Source organism: Anguilla anguilla, chromosome 10 (assembly GCF_013347855.1).
Source record: "Anguilla anguilla isolate fAngAng1 chromosome 10, fAngAng1.pri, whole genome shotgun sequence".
NCBI lineage: Eukaryota > Metazoa > Chordata > Actinopteri > Anguilliformes > Anguillidae > Anguilla > Anguilla anguilla.
This window is the reverse complement of record NC_049210.1, coordinates 10,559,349-10,576,296: the sequence shown is the minus strand read 5'-3', so window position 1 is coordinate 10,576,296 and position 16,948 is coordinate 10,559,349. Positions and strand designations below refer to the sequence as shown.

Here is a 16,948-nt window from a genome sequence, read left to right as displayed (position 1 = left end):
GGCAGAATTCAAATTAAATATTTGGCGGAGATATTTTTGCTTTCAGGTTTGTTAAACTTCAGTCAGGAGTACTTCTGAGCCAACACAATGAAATGTGGCTTTTGCTGGCACCACTTGAAGGGACCTATTTATGCTCAATGAATCGTGGTGTACATTTCTGGTCAACTTCCTATGATTCTATGGTTTATTATCTGCAAACTAAATAAAAAAACAAAGTCATTTAACTAATTAAGATAAATACATTGTCTTTGTTTTATTTATCATTATTGTGCCGAGGTAATTAAAAACGTTTCTGATAAGCAAACTACGTTTATTCAGGTTAAGACAAATTTTTATAAAAGTGTAATTAGAGGTAACACTAAGTAGGTCGGAGTTGTTTTTTTCTCATATGTATGGAGTTTATGTATATGATTAAACTACACTAATACAGGCAAGACTCCAGTTAACGTGTTGCAGTTTAATGGGCACAAGACGATTTTCCCCTCCATCCGGCAGAGGGCGTCTATTCTACGAAATTTGGGCTCTTTGTAGCGCTCGCAGCGGGGAGAGCGAGAAGTACGTGTGGTGAGGCTCGCTTCCTGTGTGTGCATAACTCTGGTCCCTGTCAGCGGCAGTGTTCATTCAGCCGCCTCCCGTTTTTCTGAATTGTACGTTAGCTACGGTGCGGGAGCTCTCAGGCGAAACACGGTGGTTAGGGTGGTGGAACCATGGCTGTGAACCTAAGCAAAAACGGCCCAGCACTAACTGCTGCTTACAAGGAGGTGGTGGACGAAAAATCCAATACCAACTGGTAAGGGGTGAAATGATTTGCTGCGTTATCCGATTCACGTCAGCCTGTTATTTTGTCTTTGTCATCAGTAACTTGCAGGCATTCGTTGCTGAAATCTAACATATCGGTAGGTTGGTGCTTGCTAGGCTTACATTAGCATATGTACATCTACAGCTGGCGAACGCGTTACACTGATTTCCTGGTTGGCAAATAATCTACGCTGACGAGGAGACTATTTTAGCTTCTGATTTGTCTTGGCGCAGTTTGTTTGTTAGCCACATCTGGTTTTGCATGTCAGTTTAAAAGGGTAAATAGTTAGGTTGCTAGTAGACTGCGAATTATCTCATCTCAGTTATAATGGTTTGCTAGCTGGACAGCCATTATTAGCTAGCGAGTTGCCCAACAAGCTAATGTCGTTGCTGCACACACTGGTTTCTCTTTGAGGTTACGCTGGAATGTTAGACTTTTCTCCTTGGCCCTGCGTCTAAAATGACTTCCTCCTTGGTTAAGATTAGTTTGTTCGCAACCCCGTGTTGTTGAATTCACAGTAGCTACTTATTTCATTTAAATGCACCCCTTTACTACTTATTCGTTTTCTGGCGCATGGAGATAAACCCTTATTAACCTTACTTTATTGTTAATGATTCGGGAAATCGTGCTTCTTTATCTGGTTTACCACGCTTGTTGCCTTCTGGCCACTCCCAAAAGAAGGACATCATGTTAAAATAGCTTTTCTTACAGGTGGGGGTAGAACAATGACATTGCTGGACTGTAACATTTCCTAGTCAGAGCTCACTACGGACAACACGTAACTCTGGCGTGCTGTAACAAAAACGATTTGGCCCGATACATTAGCCTACTAAAATTCTGACATTCTCGTATTAACGGGAATGTCTTCTAATGCACCATGTACTGTCGTTTACTGTGTATGCAACTACCAAAGTGATTGCCTCATTGTGTCAATAAAGAAGTATAGTCAGTTAATAGAGTAGTGCTTAAAATCAAGTTATTCAAAGATATCCTTTTAGAGGAGTAGGTATCACTGAGGAACTGGTCTGTATATACTCACGGGCCAGTTTTGTAAGCACTATTACGCTAAACATGTATGCAAGGCTTCAGGGAAGTGCAAAACAGACCTTAATAAAACATTAATATAAATAATAATAAAAAACATGATTTATAGTGGGCACACTCATGGGCTTCCTGTAGAGAAGCCTTTGAAGAAATTGTCAAAGAACAGCAATTTGGCCAATAGATTCCTTACTAGCAATAGCTACTTTGTTTGAGCATTGTTCATTATTTCTCTGTCAGACTGTACATATTGTACACTGCACACAGCCTTCAGCTGCTGTGTGAGTCTGTACTTGTCTATTTTTGACGGGGTAGATGTTTATCAGTTGGGTGACAGCGCTCCCAAGTCATCGAGTTGTAGATTATGCTGCATGGAGCTTCTTAATTGCTCAGTGTTTGCTACACTGGGTGCAAAATGAAGCCATAATGCCTTGCTTAACTTGAAATAACACGGTGACTGCATATTCAGCGTTTGCTTAATTGTTGTCAATGCCGACTCATTATGGGAAGTGATAGAGGGAGGAGTATGAGTCAGGCCGAAAGCAAGCAGATAATGAAGTGGACGTCCACCCTACCGTGCAGATGACTGTTGGTGTTTCAAATTCTCCACCGCCAGTTTAAGTCCTTAATTATAAACTGGGTTGTTTAGCCTACGCGTCGAAGTACGCAACACAGTAACTAGCTGCACGTTACAGGCAACATTTCTGCTGACATATGTAGAACAGAAGACCAAATGAGCAGAGGCATTATTCAGATAGATACAGTCCCCACTTCACAGCAGCAGTAGACGAGTTCCACAGTGAAACCTGTTGATGGCGGTGCTTAACGGTGCCCTATATTAATTAACCTCAGTTCTGCATCGAGAGGTTTGCCATCGCACTTCCCCGCTCGAGTTCAGCTGAGCGTATCTAGCGCACACACACGGATCGTAACCATGTCAGCTGGACGGATGCGACGTTTGTTGGCAAGCAGGAAAGGACTGCGCTTGATGTTTGACGCCTGATTACAAACTGAAAGGAAGCTAAATTTGTGTTCTAATCTAGTGTTGAGCTTGCTAAATTAAGATGTACTCTTATTTGCGGAACTCTCCTGCGGAGAGTTCTTCGGTTTCTTTTCTTAGAGACCATAGGCTAATTCCTCTAACCGAAAGGGAGAATGTTCTTTCGTATATGGACCTGCTCTGCAAAGAGGAAGTCCACAAAGCTTCCACTTCGACGCAGACGGCCTTTGTTTAAAGGTTAAAGAACAGAGCTGTATGCATAGCGCTCTGTCCTGGCCTACCTGCCGTAGGTTCCAGCAGAGTTATGATACTGGCTGGCATTGTACCGGAGGTTACTAGACTACAAATGCCTGGCCCAACCAGAACAAGTTTACCTATTACTCTGAGAGAACTTGCTGGTCTGAATACCCAAATCACAGCCAAAAGGATAGAAATAAATCCACATGTGTATTACACAGCAATTATAACCATTTTCTATTGGTTATTACATTGATTGAATGTAAAATATTGACACTAGGGTAATGCCTGGTAGCTATGTAAAGAAGATGATTGCATGTAGCTATGCACCAGAAGTGGTATAGCCTGGTTAAAATTAATAAAATTGTCTCCGCTACAAACAAAATGGGTCCACCACTTTATTTGAAATGCCAATACTAGCAATGTGCAAGAATTGAATGTTGTTTACAGTACCTTACCTCCAGGCATTCACAAGCTATAATGGAGAAAGTAGCCTGTCTGTTGCCTGCTAGCTCTAGCTTCAGTAGTAGAACAGTCATTATTCCCGGCACACCTGTTAAAGCAGGCTGCTGGAGATATTATTGTAGTTTCCCTATCCTGCATTGGCTGAATGGGTGTGGCTCTATCGCAACCCAATACGGCAGTTTGTATTTCACCTGAGGTCTCACGGGCTCCTCAAGTGCTGACTGAACCATAGTTTTACTGTTATTAACTGTGTTCACATGGATAGTATTTAATTAGCAAAAAACTAGCAATGTATTTGGAAAAGTGTATAAGATTAACTATTTTATGATGAAAAAAATCGTCCATGTACACTTCCTGTTTTCGGAAAGGCCACAAGGAGTTGTTTATCCTAGGTTGAGCTGGTGTACGGCACACGAGTTGAAATGTTTATTTTCTCGCAGGAGCTACTGTGTCAGTGGCTGCGTTGCGTAACGTGCCTTCCACCGGCCCGCTGGCCTCGGGGTGGCACAAGGCAGCTGTGTTTCCTGGCACTGTCTTCAGTGTCAGTTAATTTCCTGCAGACACGCTCGCGGCTCATCACGTTTCTGACCTGCCGTTGAGGCGTGTCCGTGGAAACCGAACTGTAGCACCCCTGTGTTCGGCTGGCCGTGAAGCTTGATTGTATTTGAAGCTGGTAGAACAAATGGACAGCAAGTTAAAAAGTAAGCCTTCAGCATCAAGAGATTTAACGCAGGCTAGTCTGTTTGGTAGGATCTTTAGATAACGCTGTTTTTTTAACACGAACAACGTTCTTAATATGAAGATACAACGTTTATTTTGTATTCTTACCTGGTGCTTAAGGTTGATGGTTCTACATGAACTGCTTTATGTGGAGATGATGGGTATTTGTCATCGCTAGCCTTTGTGGTTCAACGTGTCTCCCACAGCCTGAACATGTAAACACATTAAGATATTAATACCCCTGTACTTTTGCATGCTGGATTGTACTGCTTTGATTAACCGTTTCTGAATATAGATGGAGCGTGGTTATTGTTGGTAGTTTTACCAATGTATAGAAGCGGTGTGGTTTTCTCCACTGCCTGTCTCCACCGCGACCGTGACCTGTTTTGTCTGCGCATGCTCAGTTTGAGCTAGAGGAAGTGGATGTGGCTTGATCGGTGCACGTATCAGAGTGCACTGAGAAGCAGGAGTACTGCAAGAAACTCAAACGTTTTGTGAAACTGACACTTCTTTAAAAAATAAATAATAAAAAAACCCAAACGGGTTAATGTTACACTTGGGCACCGTACTGGGCCCCACAAGTGCCTCGGTTCTTTAGTGTTCTGTGGTGTTTGCGAAGTATTGATCACCAAGGGTTCACTCATCTGTTTTCACTGAATGTGTAGCTCCATGTATTCAGAGCTATTTATTTTCCCCAGACATTCCTTTAGTGACAAAAAATGAGTCATTCCTCAAGTAATTCCTTTTAGCAAAACTTGCTGTGATGTCATTCTCAAATAATAGGAATAGTACCAGGATCAAGCTATTCTCTAGGTTTTTAAATGGGGGAGGGTTTTGCTGCAATCAAGTTTTCTTGTCGCCTTGGAATGTGTCTTGTGTGCATGTCTTATCGGGCTTGATTAACCTGCGTAATTTCTCTCTAGGGCCTTGTTCACCTATGAAGGAAACACCAATGACATTCGATTGGCTGAGAAGGGAGGTGAGTCGTTCTGGGCTCCCGTGATTGGAGTGACGCTGCCTGAGTGCATCTCCATACCACCACAGCTTTAACTGTTTTAGGTTGTGGGTTCATGATCATTTTATTTCTTATGTTATTCCTGGTATTTTGATGTTTGCACTGTTTGTATTGCATTTATGTTGCCGGCTGTCCTTTCTGTCTATTTATAGTAATCTTGGTGCTAAATCTGTATTGAGTATAAAAGTGTCTTGATATATCTGATATGTATTGATGTGTTTGTAGGATCTGTGCTGTATGTGTGTACTCATCTGCGCTGTATCTGTGCATGAAGATGCTATGTTGCTGTATCTGTGCATGCACATGCTCTGTGGCTGTATCTGCATGCTCATGCTTGCTCTGTCACTGTATTTGTGCATGCACATGCTCTATCTGTGCATGCACGTGGCTCTATCTGTGCATGCACACGCTCTGTGTCTGTATCTGTGCATGCACACGCTCTGTAGCTGTATACGTGCATGCATATGCATTTGGCTCTATCTGTGCGTGCGCACTCTCTGTTGCTCTATTTGTGCTTGCACAAGCTCTGTGGCTGTTTCTCTACGCTCATGCATTCTGTTGACATCTGTGTCAAATGTCTATCAGATGGGGGCCTGGAGGAGCTGGTGGAGGAGCTGAACAGTGGGAAGGTTATGTACGCCTTCTGCCGGGTCGAGGACCCCAACTCCGGCCTGCCCAAATATGTCCTCATAAACTGGGTGAGCGCTACAGTATCATATCGTCTATAGTCTGTCATTTTTAAACTTAATGGTAAGACTTAATCATTCTCAGATACGTGTGCAGCCATGATCCGCCTTGTTCAGTTGAGTTGGAACTGACTGAAATTTTGTTTCAGACTGGTGAAGGGGTGAAAGATGCCAGGAAAGGCCTGTGTGCCAATCACGTCAGCTCCATGGCCAATTTTCTAAAGGTGGGTGGAGCTCGTACAGTCCTCGTGCTGAGCTGTTAGTCCCAGCACTGTAACTGTGTCGCACTCCAATTTGTCCCTGACCCACTCAGGTGTTTGCTTCTTCATGATCAGTCGGTTCTTGCACTTCTGGTTTTGTGTGTCTGCGTCTGTGTCTGTCTGTGTGTGCGTAAAACCCACCACAGGATGTGAAACCAGAGACCACTCCACAGGCAGCAGGTCATATAAAACTCCCTTTCACTGAAGGTGCTTCAGCACCGTGTGGAACAGCCAATATCACTAAATGCCATGCTGATGTTGCAGTTCCTCATGGTAAACCCGGGTAAAATATACTGTCCCATTTCATGACCTGAAGGGTTGACCAAATTTCCGGGGTCTTTTTTTAAAATAAAAAAATATATATATTTTCTCAGCTGTAATGCCGTATGTCCAGTTCAGAGGCTGCTCCGCAGGGTCTCTTTCCTTGAATAATACATGCGTACCAAGACAGCTGCTAAGGCTACGCAGCGCAAGCCTGCTGGTTTGCTGCTGTATATCCTGTCGTTCCCGCGGCACGGGGGCACCAGATGCCGCCCCCCCCCCCTTTTAGGAGCGCCTGACTTATTTTCGGCCGGCCCGCGTGTCCTTCCAGGGGGCCCACGTGACCATCAACGCCCGCGCCGAGGAGGACGCGGAGCCCGAGGTCATCATGCAGAAGGTGGCCAAGGCCTCCGGGGCCAACTACAGCTTCCACAAAGAGTCCAACCGCTTCCGAGACTCCGGCCCCCAGGGGCCCGTGGTGAGTTCCGCGGCTCCGCCCCCCCGTCTCTCCTCGCGCGCCGAGGCTGCGCTGAAAAAGCCAGAGTCCTGCAGGCGCGTTAAAATATTTAAATCCCTGCAATGTTGTTCCTGTCTTCCGTTCTTTCATGTTTACTGTGATTTGATCTGTTTTCTCTTGTGCGCGTCTTTGCAGGAACAGCGCTTTAGTATCCCTTCAGGGATTTTTTTTAATTTTTTTTTTTTAAACGGTGGACATAAACGAGACACGGTTACAGTAAACTGCTCTTGTGCTCTGGAGGACCGCATAGTTCGAGAGCAGTTATTGGAGGCGGGCAGGTAGTTTTCAACTGGAAAAATGTGTGTCTTAATCTACCCTTTAAATGTTTTTTAATCCAGTGGGTCAAAGGAAAATTAGTCGGCCCTCGCGCTGTGTACAGAAAGAAAGTGTGCGAGGGACGTCTGCTGGAAAGACGGGCCGCACGAGGAAGCGAAAACTGTGGACTCCTTCCCTGCGTTGCAGTTGTGTTTTCCTGTTGTTTCGGTGCGGGGGGGCGGAGCCAGCGCTTCACTGGGGCTTTACCGCAGTAATCCAGAGGCTTTTCCGGAACGTCCCGTGATGGCTGGCAGGGGCGCTGTGGGCACATGCTAGCGCGGTCGCTGCCAGCGGCGCTCTAAGGGCTGTTTACGGAGCAGTGAGGGGCGCAGGCGTGGGGGTGTTGTTTGGAGCGGGGCAGTCCCAGGGGGTTTCTGTGCGTTTCTGGGCGCGCCTGTGCCTGGCGAAAGGGCTGTACTGTCCACTTCCTCTAGCAAACATGCTTTCGTTTATGAAGTTAGTAAGAAGACAGAGTATATCCGCACACTGTTATTTCTGCTCCCAAAGTGATTTAATAGTACAACATTGCAACCTCAGAAGTCTTCGTCAGGTACATTGGTTGTACCTCATGAAGACCTTTGAGGTCAAAACGTTGTACTATTAAATCACTTTGGGAGCAGAAAAAACAGTGTGTGGATATACTCTGTCTTCTTACTCGCTATATTTTTTTATCCTGCACCTGTTGGAATATTTCGTATGTGCGTGCATTCCCCCGGACTGCATTTGTTTACGAAGTTAACATGCCTGTTAAGCAGGTATTTTTCAAGTCGTCCTAAACCATTTGTGCGGAGAACTTGGTGCTCTGTCCTCCTCTATTGTAAATATGGAAGGCTGTTATCATACCTATATGGAATGTGCATTAGTTCAACAGGCCCTTGCATTGTACATACAGTGCTGTAGTATTGCGTTTAAGATAAATGAAAATATGCTTCACAAATTAATTTCACTTGACATTTCTTTCACAGGGCTCTGTCTATCAGAAGACCAACGCCATATCTGAAATCAAAAAGATCAACAAGGACACGTTCTGGGCACAGGCTGAGGTGAGCCAGCGCCGGCTTTTGGGGAGGTGGGGGGGGGCGGGGGCACGTGCTCCTGTGACTGAACCCCCCCCCCCCCCCCCCATCCTCTTCCTCTCCCTCTCTCCCTCTCTCTCTCTGTCCCGCTCTCTTCCTCACCTTCCCTCTCTCCCTCAGAAAGACGAGGAGAAGCGGAGGCAGGAGGATAGGCGGAGGGCCGAGGACGAGCGCCAGCACCTGGAGCGCGAGCGCAAGGACCGGGAGGCCAAGGAGGCGGCGCTGAGGGACAAGAGGGACAAGGAGAGAGCCAATCAGATCGACCAGCAGAAGTGAGCCGCTCGGAGCTACTATAGCGACAGGAGTTGTGTGGTTAGAGGGGTGCTCTACAAACAGTCCCTTGGTCTGATAAAACCGTTCCTAAGGTTTCTTTTACACTCCTGCATCCGTAGTGTAAATGCAAAAAAAAAAAAAAAAGTTTAGTCGTATCGCTGGCATAAGTGGCTTGACTCATTTGTTTTGCTGGTTGTCTTTCACAGGAAGTTCCAGCAGCAGCAGGACTCTGAAAACAGAGACCAGGAGAGGCACCAGTGGGTGAGTGAGCCTGTCCTACCTGTAGAGCTTTTAAAGGGCTTCGGTCCCATCTCCCTGTTGGGGTCGGCTTTGGGACTCAGTTACTCTGAGATTAGAGCTTAAGCCTCTTTCAAGCCGTCTCTTACCGAATATCCTCCAAGGACCACAGAGAATGACGCTGGTACAGTGTCACATTCAGGGGCTAATCCAGTACAAGTGGAGGAAGAGCTTTTCTCCTTTTAGTGCTAACAGACAAATCGTTTCCTGTGTGTTTTTAATGTGAAATTATGCACTGACACACAGAATTTCCACGCTAGTTTCACAGAAGACCCGTCATTTTGAGAGAGCAGGGCAAGTGTGTGTTGGCGCCCCCTTGTGTTTTGTGTGTGGTGTGCGGGGTGTCTGGTGAACGTGTGTACGTGTGTGTGTGTGGCGCTCTCCTCAGGCGGAGCAGGAGAAAGATTTCCAGGCCGTGCAGAAGAAGGGGTTCAAGCGCGGCGAATCGGTGGAGAAAGCCCAAGTGAGTCCATCCACCCGGCGGCCGTCCTCTCTTCCTTTCCTCCTCAGAACGGCGAACGGCTCTCTCCTGCTTCCTCTTCAGTGGCTGGGGTGCCGCACTGCTCTTCCTTGCAGTGACCTGTGCTCCGCTCTTCAGAGTCTGAACACTGCTCTCGCTCCTCTCTCTGTAGCGCGTAGGCTGGGTCTCTGTTCACTCTGGCTGCTCTCTCTCTCTCTCTCTTCGTCTCTCCTTCTCTCTCTCTCTCACTCTGTCTCTCTCCCTCTCTCCTTCTCTCTCTCTGTCCTTCTCCTTCTTCATACCTCTGCCGTCTGTCTGCAGCCAAACCCCTTTGGCTCGACCCGTCGTGGCTTCTCTGTGAAAACTAGGCTTGCGGTTTTTTCTCCTGAGAGAGACTGTGTGCTCTGGACCTCTGCCATTAGAGCAGGGCAGCCTCTGTCCTCTTTTCTTCCAGGAGTGTCATTGAGCTCTGTGCAGGCTGCATGTCCCCTGGCTCTGGGCCATACTAGGTTTTCCCACTCTACACAGGGACTGACCCTCTGTCTTTCCAGGAGGCGGCCTCCGTCATCTCCCAGCGCTCGATGAACCCCAGGGAGATGTTCAAGCAGAGGGAGAGGGGCGTGGCCCCCGACAACAGAGAGGCCCCGCCCAGCCCCCAGCCAGGTGAGAGCCGGAAAGGAAAGCGAATAAAAAAGCGACTTGGTGTGCATGTTCCAAATCCATACGTTTCCACGGAGAAAGCACATTTCAGTCTGAGTTCCCGGTCACAGGAATTCTGCCTCAGTGGGGGGTGGGAAGGGGGGGGGGGGGGTTGGGTTGGGTGACTACAGCAGAAATCAAGCCTTTAGACAGAAGGAAAGTTCCAGTGTTTTTCCTTTTGTGGTTAAAAAGAGAAGATATTTCTAGAGAGTCAAATGAAACCGCTGTCCTGCACAGCCTGCTCCCCCCTCGTTATTATTGGAGTGGAGCTCACCCTCTTCTGGGTACCTGCAGCGCGCTGAAAACGTGCGCTATGGTGTGTGTGAGAACACGCGCTCTGGCGTGTGTGCAAATGTGCACTGAGGTGCGTGTGGGGAAACGCGCACGCATGAGGTGCGTGTGCGGAAACGCGCGTGCTGTGGCGTGTGGAAACGCGCTGTGGCGTGCGGGAACACGCATGCTGTGGCGTGTGGGAACACGCGTGCTGTGGCGTGTGGGAACGCGCTGTGGCGTGCGGGAACACGCATGTTGTGGCGTGCGGGAATGCGCATGCTGTGGCGTGTGGGAACACGCGCGCGGACATTCCTGCTCTTCCAGCCCATTGCTTGTGCTGCACTAATTGCGGTGGCGCTCAGCCGGTCTGGGGAGAAGGGAGCCCGCCTCACCTTTCCGTCTCATTCGCCGCCGCGTCGCCGTGCCGCCTCGTTGCCATGCCGCCTCGCTGGGGCCTACGCCGCCTCGCTGGGGCCTACGCCGTCTCTTGCTCTGTGAGTAACCCCTCTGTCCCCCTGGCTGCTCTTGTCTCTTCCATTCTGTGTGTCTGCGTGGGTGTCTGTCTCTGTCTGTCTGTCTGTGGGTCTGTCTGTCTGTCTGTCTGTCTCAGGGCGGCTGCACAGCCCCTTTCTGTCCAAGCAGCCCTGCGAGCCGGAGCGGTCCAGCTCGCCCCTGCGCCAAGCCTCGCCTGTGCCCGCCTCGCCCGTGCCCGCCGCCCCCGCCTCGCCCGTCCCCGCAGCCCCCGCCTCGCCCGTACCCGCCGCCCCTGCCTCGCCCGTCCCCGCCGCAGGTCTGAGTCACACACACACCCCCCCCCCCCCCCTCAATAAAACTCATCACATATGCAGCAAATACTCTGTCCTCAGCAAGAAACCCCCCATTACATAGTCTGGGCTCGGGGCCAGCTTATAATTATATGAAAGATTATCCCCTTCAGCCCTGGGCTAGGATGAGGCTGGAGTCCGCTTCTGTAGCAGGGGGATTTATAATAACTGTCACGAGCACGACCTGGCCAATAAGCAGAGAGTCAGGAATATACACTCTTAATGTGAGCCACTGGAAATATCCCCACTTTATGTAAACATGCCCAGCGTTTAGAAAGATACCGTGAGTATAGTGTAGATTATGCATTATTTTTTTGTTGGAGTCGAAAGCTGTTGCCACGCAGGGATAAATACCTTCTGTTGCTGCCGGATTCTGTTGTAATATTGGAAGACTCAAACACATTAAGCAAAGGGAATTAATTTGTTTCTAGTGATGCTGAAAGGAACCAGTTGCTGAACCAGTTGTATAGATAAGGTTGAGCACAGGTTACGTTATTGCCCCTGTGTGTTTATGTTGGCTGTACACCTTTAAACAGGATAGCTAAAGAAGAGTGTTTGGATCTGTGATGTAACGGGCTTACTGACATTGAGATGTAGAAGACAGGATTAAATATAAGGATGCTTTTCCTAAGAGACATCTGTATGCAGACAGTCTCGTTTGATGCCAGAATCTCGTGGTACGCTAGCAATTGTGACGATATTGATATTATCGTCGCTCTTGCTTCCAATTATACAAGTTTGTTTCTTTTTTTCTCCTGCCCTGCTTTAATAGTTGTATTATCCCTACCAGAATTCTAGTATTATACATCTACAAATATAATTTAGATTTTGTTGATTTGCTTTAAAGTCTATATTCTTGATCTCCTTTACAATGTAAAAAACGGATAAGCAACCACGTCACATAGTGTATTCCCTGTGGAGCGTTCTGTATTCGCACCAGAGACGTTTGCGCGGTGTCTTTGAACTCCTGCGCGTGCTTTGAAAACGACGTCCGCGGTAATTTCGCGGTCCAGCTGCTCTGTGGCGGCGATCGTGAATCTCCGCCAGGAACGGAGCAGGGAGGGGTGACGTGGAGTCGGCCGCTTGGCTCCGCTCCACGCTCGCTGCTCCCACGCGGCCGGGAAGCCTGCTTTAAACGGACAGAAATGTGGTGTCCATAACCGGAGATTATTATAAGCACATTCATGTAAGCACTGCACACGCGCATTACGTTAGCCTGAAGGCCATTTTATGACATCCCCCCGCTCTCTGGAACCCTTTGTGACTACGCTTTTAGTTCTTCTGTTTCATATGGTCTGAACATACCTGCTTCATACAGCTGCCTCTCTGCCTATCTGCCATAACTATGACTTACAGCTGGAACTGAGACTAGTTCTAACCAGCTGAGTCTTCATCACCCTCATCCTCCACTCTATCAGTGCAGCAGTCTGTTGAGTGTCAGGGCCTCAGGCTGTGTCCATGCCGGCATGAGTCACTCCATCAATGCTACAGGACACCATTCAGCTAACCATCCACATGGAGATAACAATGAGAGCCAAACACGGAAGAGATCCATGTCAAATAACAGGCCGGCCTCTGAGAACCCGCCATAGGTTTGTATGAGAGTCATCTCGGCAAGGTGAGGAGCAAGTCTTCCCCCCGGAGTTGGGTCTCCATGGACTCTGTCCGGTTTGAGTCCGGGCCAGTGTGTCTGTGTTGTCTGTTGCATGCCATACATTGTGTCAGTGTGTGTACGTGTGTGTTTGTGACGATCAGAGCCCACTGTCGAAGAGCAGTCCAGGTCTGAGTGGGAGGAACAGGAAGAAGCGCCTCAGGAGGATTACGAAGGTGGGGTCCACTTCCTCAAACGCAAGTTCGCGTCCGCACCTCGAAAGTCTGCTGGTCCCGTCCATCCCCCATGTCACAGCCACATGTATGGAGAGCCACTGGGTTTGCTAGTTTTGCTTTTCACACAAAAAGAAGCAGTCAGTCCAGACTTAAGAGACCCGGTGAGGCAAGTTACCTTTGGAAATCAGCTGCTGTAACTGCGCAGTTTAGTGTTTAGCGACTGTAACGCAGACTCCGTGACTCTCCAGGACTTGGGCGTAGCGAGCGCTGTTACCGCTGCCACCTGGTGGCGAGCATGTGGAAGTGAGCGTGACGGTGCGCTTTCTCGCCTCACAGATGTGCAGGCAGTCCCGGAGGAGCAGCCAGCCGCGGGCAAGCAGTATAACTCCCACCAGGTCGCCGCCCCCGCCGAAGAGCTCTACGAAGCCGTCCCTGAGCCCGACAGCATTTACGAGGAGCCCCCCGAGGTAGGGCCGGAGCCCCCGGCCTCCACGGTGAGCTCAGCCCCCCCCTCTGAACCAGCGCTGCGCCGAGCGCCTGCCCTTAGCGGCACGTCGAGTGCTTTTTCACGAGCCTGTCTTCAGCTCGTCCTTTGAGGGCTGAAGTAATGATGGAACGTCCCGGAATGTGATGTAAATATCTGTACGCGCAGCGCTTACCCCAGGGTAATGACTTGTATCCAGATGTTTGCGCGCTAATTAAACTGGCCAGATGCAATGGGAAGGGCTCTCTGGGGGGTTTGCGCTGGTGCGTGACCTGCCTTACTGAATTTCATTATTCTGCTGTGGTGTATTGACCATTTGGTGTGTTGATCTCATTGTATAGTCCCTGCGATTGATCCGTTTCAGACAATGGAGTTTGATGGTGTGGAATTTCAATTGTATACATAAAAGCACTCTCCCCACTGTTAGGATGATAGAGAAAGAGACTAATACTGTGTACTGTGGCATTTATTTGCTGTGAGGTAACTGGTACATTATCATCAGTTTTGGGGTCTTCACATATGTCTTCAGATATCTTGCAAGTAATATTTTTCGCAACCAGTAATTCTTTTCATGTGGCATAATTAAAATATTTATTAATATGTGCATAGTAATCTGCTCTTGCCTAGTATGAGAGGGGGAAGGAATGGCGATCAGCATGGTGCTGTTCTCTGAGAGGCAGATATGATTGCCCTTTTACTTTAGGCCAGTAGTATAGCCACTTATGGAGAAGGAAGATGACCATTATCAACCGAACCGAGCTAGTGTGGATTGCTTACTTATCAATCATCATTGTAGAGAAATATTATTGTAGTAATGTGTGCTCCTGTTTCCTTGTAAATGAATCCTGAGCCCAGGATTAGACAAACCTGAGATGTGCGTAAATGGTGAAAAGTCTAAATCTGTTTAACAGCCCTGACAAATGTCACTCTTCCTAGAAGCTGGTGTTTCGGATGGAAACTTGGCTTACCCCCTTTAGTGTGCTCTAAATGACCATCTGTCCGCAAAATTGCAAAAATATCCCTGCTTCGGTGATGCCTGTGATCTTTTCCCCCCTTAAAACGGTCTATTCCGAACAGCAGCGTGTGGTGAGTTACTTTGGTGAGTAAAAAAAGGCAGCGCTCTCTGACCCGGCTCCTTCTGTCCCTCAGGCGGAGGAGCAGAACGCCGCGGATGGCACCGCCAACCGGGGCATCTGCGCCAGGGCCCTGTACGACTACCAGGCTGGTGAGTGGGCGTCCGCTCGCGTAAGCGCCGGGTCTGAGCCGTAATGGAGGCCCGCTCCCTCCACCGACCGGAGTCCCCCACACGCCTATCCTGAGTCGCCCTTTTCCCGCGTTTGACGCCGCGCGATGCGTGCAAACGGTTTACAGCGTGGCTTTTTCAATCGTTCATCCCTGTTACCCGGTCAAAGCGCCTGTTCTCCGTGACCTGTCATTAAGACGCTTTTTTTAGTCATTGTGTCTGCGCGTTCAGTCTGCCTTGGTTTTTACTTGGGCCATCGCCGTTGTTCTGCCTTCTCTGTCACATTGCCGATGATTACGCTTGAAGTAGAGAGGAGAAGAAAGTTCCTGTGTTTCAAACCAGGCGTTTCACCCCTGATTAAGGTCACTGCAGTAATGCACTGGTCTATTTCAAGTGTAGCTTGAGTCTTCCCCCCCCCCCCCCCCCCCCCGCTGGTTTCCATTCCCTGCCCCTTGATAGTTCAGCAAAGCAGCTTTGAAGTCCCTTATTTTTCCTGCACTGCTTAAGGCTTGCTTAGAATACTGCCCCCTTCTGGTCCACCAGCATCAATTCCAGCAAATAGTTTTAGGCGGTTTCCCATGCAGACGGCGGTGTTTTATTTTTTCCCTTGCTATGGGATTCGATGATTTACCTTTACGCTCTTTCCTTTTCCTCCACAGCCGACGACACGGAGATCTCCTTCGATCCCGACGACATCATCACGGGCATCGAGATGATCGACGAGGGCTGGTGGCGGGGTTACAGCCCCGACGGGGGCTACGGAATGTTCCCAGCCAATTACGTGGAGGTTATCTAAGCCTGGGCTCCGCCCACTCACTGGATCAGCAAATCAGAGCCGGGCTGCACCCCCAGCCCTGACTAGGACTCCGGCTAGCTACACAGGGGACCAATTGGACCAAAAAAAAAAACCGGCTTCTACATTCGATTGGTGTATCATTAGAAAAACTCCATATGGGCCAGCTATATTGAGAACTAGTCTAGGGACCATGGGAAATTTAAACATACCCACATCAAAGGAAGCTGAACTGAAAGGGGTCTTATGATTTTATTATTATTGTTATTATTATTACTATTGTGATTACATTAGACCAGTTCTTCCACGACACCAGATATTTTATAAACTGAGAAGTTTCCCCAAAGGTTATGAGCCGATGTGCATGTTTTAGCTTAGGAGTCCTCTGTGAAAAATTGAGTGCACTTGCAAATCACATTCCTCTAAAAAAAACCATTTCCATTATTTTACCAATTCCGTTATTTTCCCCGTGTTTTGGTCAGTTTGAAATCCTCACGGACATCCTAGCAAAAGGATGTTTTAAGGCTCACAGAAGGTACCCATGATTTGACATTGCAGGGAAGGTGCGTGGGCCTTCTTTACCAGTCACGCATTGAAGTTACTAGCCTTGTGTTGCCTTTTACTCTTTAAGGAGATTTTAAATTCCAGTTTTTTGTTTTGTTTTTCTTTGAAGCTGTTATATAAATTGAGATTGCTAAAACAGATAGCTTGTGTGAATCGGAGACCACAGTTTGCATTGCAGTCGGATTAGATATTGGAACAGAACTTTACTGTAGTGTTGGGAATGAGCGTTTAATGTTATAAGACTCAAACAAACCTGCAGAACCAAGGGGAAGGTGCATGGCACACAGTTAACTGGTTATACGTCCGTTTCTTTTCCGTGGCTGTGCCTCGTGACCGAAGTTCACCATGCCCGGCCCTCCAGGCCTGCTTGCATGCCCACATAATTTGGAAACTTCAACTTCCCCTTTTTGGTTCACTGCAAATTATTGTTAGCAACCTTATTTCCAGGTTGTCTGGTTTTGCGGCTGTGAGCCTACGGACGCGGAAGTGTCATTCGATGGTGGCAAAGCAAGGGCCACAGAGTGAAATTATGTCTTTGCTTTCACTTACTTGTTCTAACCACAGTCCTGTAATCAGTCTTTCTGCCAATTGCATTCACCTGACCTTGTCTTGTTTAGTTTTTTTGTTTGTTTTTTTTTTTATTTTTTAAACTTGTATGAAAAAATCATTGTGAAAGAATAATCATTCTGTGGGACATTTGTCACTTTAATTAATAATAAAGGAATTTAAAATCGTGGAAAGTATTTCATACTTTTTTTTTCCAACCTCATTTTCCCACCATCGAAGAAATTAATGACTTAATTTTGCTCGTTTTAAATT

The 16,948-nt window shown here is 47.8% G+C and overlaps 1 protein-coding gene and 1 long non-coding RNA gene across 5 annotated transcripts; one reads left to right on the top strand and one right to left on the bottom strand.

The window, feature by feature from the left end:
- Window positions 1-543: 543 nt before the first annotated feature.
- dbnlb (drebrin-like b) lies at window positions 544-16,865 on the top strand. 4 transcript variants are annotated; one of them, XM_035379781.1, is made up of 15 exons: window positions 544-790; window positions 5,186-5,241; window positions 5,863-5,975; window positions 6,113-6,187; window positions 6,816-6,962; window positions 8,282-8,359; window positions 8,513-8,664; window positions 8,872-8,926; window positions 9,351-9,425; window positions 9,974-10,085; window positions 11,005-11,184; window positions 12,974-13,045; window positions 13,382-13,512; window positions 14,679-14,754; window positions 15,432-16,865. In XM_035379781.1, exons 1-15 carry the CDS (start codon window positions 708-710, stop codon window positions 15,566-15,568), a joined length of 1,542 nt encoding a protein of 513 aa, XP_035235672.1. In that variant the 5' UTR covers window positions 544-707; the 3' UTR covers window positions 15,569-16,865. The 4 variants fall into 4 exon arrangements, with proteins under 4 accessions (XP_035235672.1, XP_035235671.1, XP_035235673.1 ...); XM_035379780.1 differs by having other exon boundaries at window positions 545-790; window positions 13,382-13,539; XM_035379782.1 differs by lacking the exon at window positions 11,005-11,184 and having other exon boundaries at window positions 547-790; window positions 13,382-13,539.
- Window positions 3,411-4,698, bottom strand: LOC118206744. The gene is made up of 3 exons (XR_004761240.1): window positions 4,588-4,698; window positions 4,371-4,469; window positions 3,411-4,212 (listed from the first exon to the last, which is right to left on the bottom strand). It is a non-coding gene; the product is annotated as an uncharacterized LOC118206744 (long non-coding RNA).
- Window positions 16,866-16,948: the final 83 nt, after the last annotated feature.

What these genes read in the sequence shown, in the direction of transcription:
- dbnlb (XM_035379780.1), top strand. Translation starts at nt 708, where the DNA reads ATGGCTGTGAACCTAAGCAAAAACGGCCCAGCACTAACTGCTGCTTAC. An exon ending in CGTTCTGGGCACAGGCTGAG is followed by an intron (nt 8,360 to 8,512) that starts GTGAGCCAGCGC and finishes TCTCTCCCTCAG; the next exon opens with AAAGACGAGGAGAAGCGGAG. An exon ending in CGGAGCCCCCGGCCTCCACG is followed by an intron (nt 13,540 to 14,678) that starts GTGAGCTCAGCC and finishes TCTGTCCCTCAG; the next exon opens with GCGGAGGAGCAGAACGCCGC.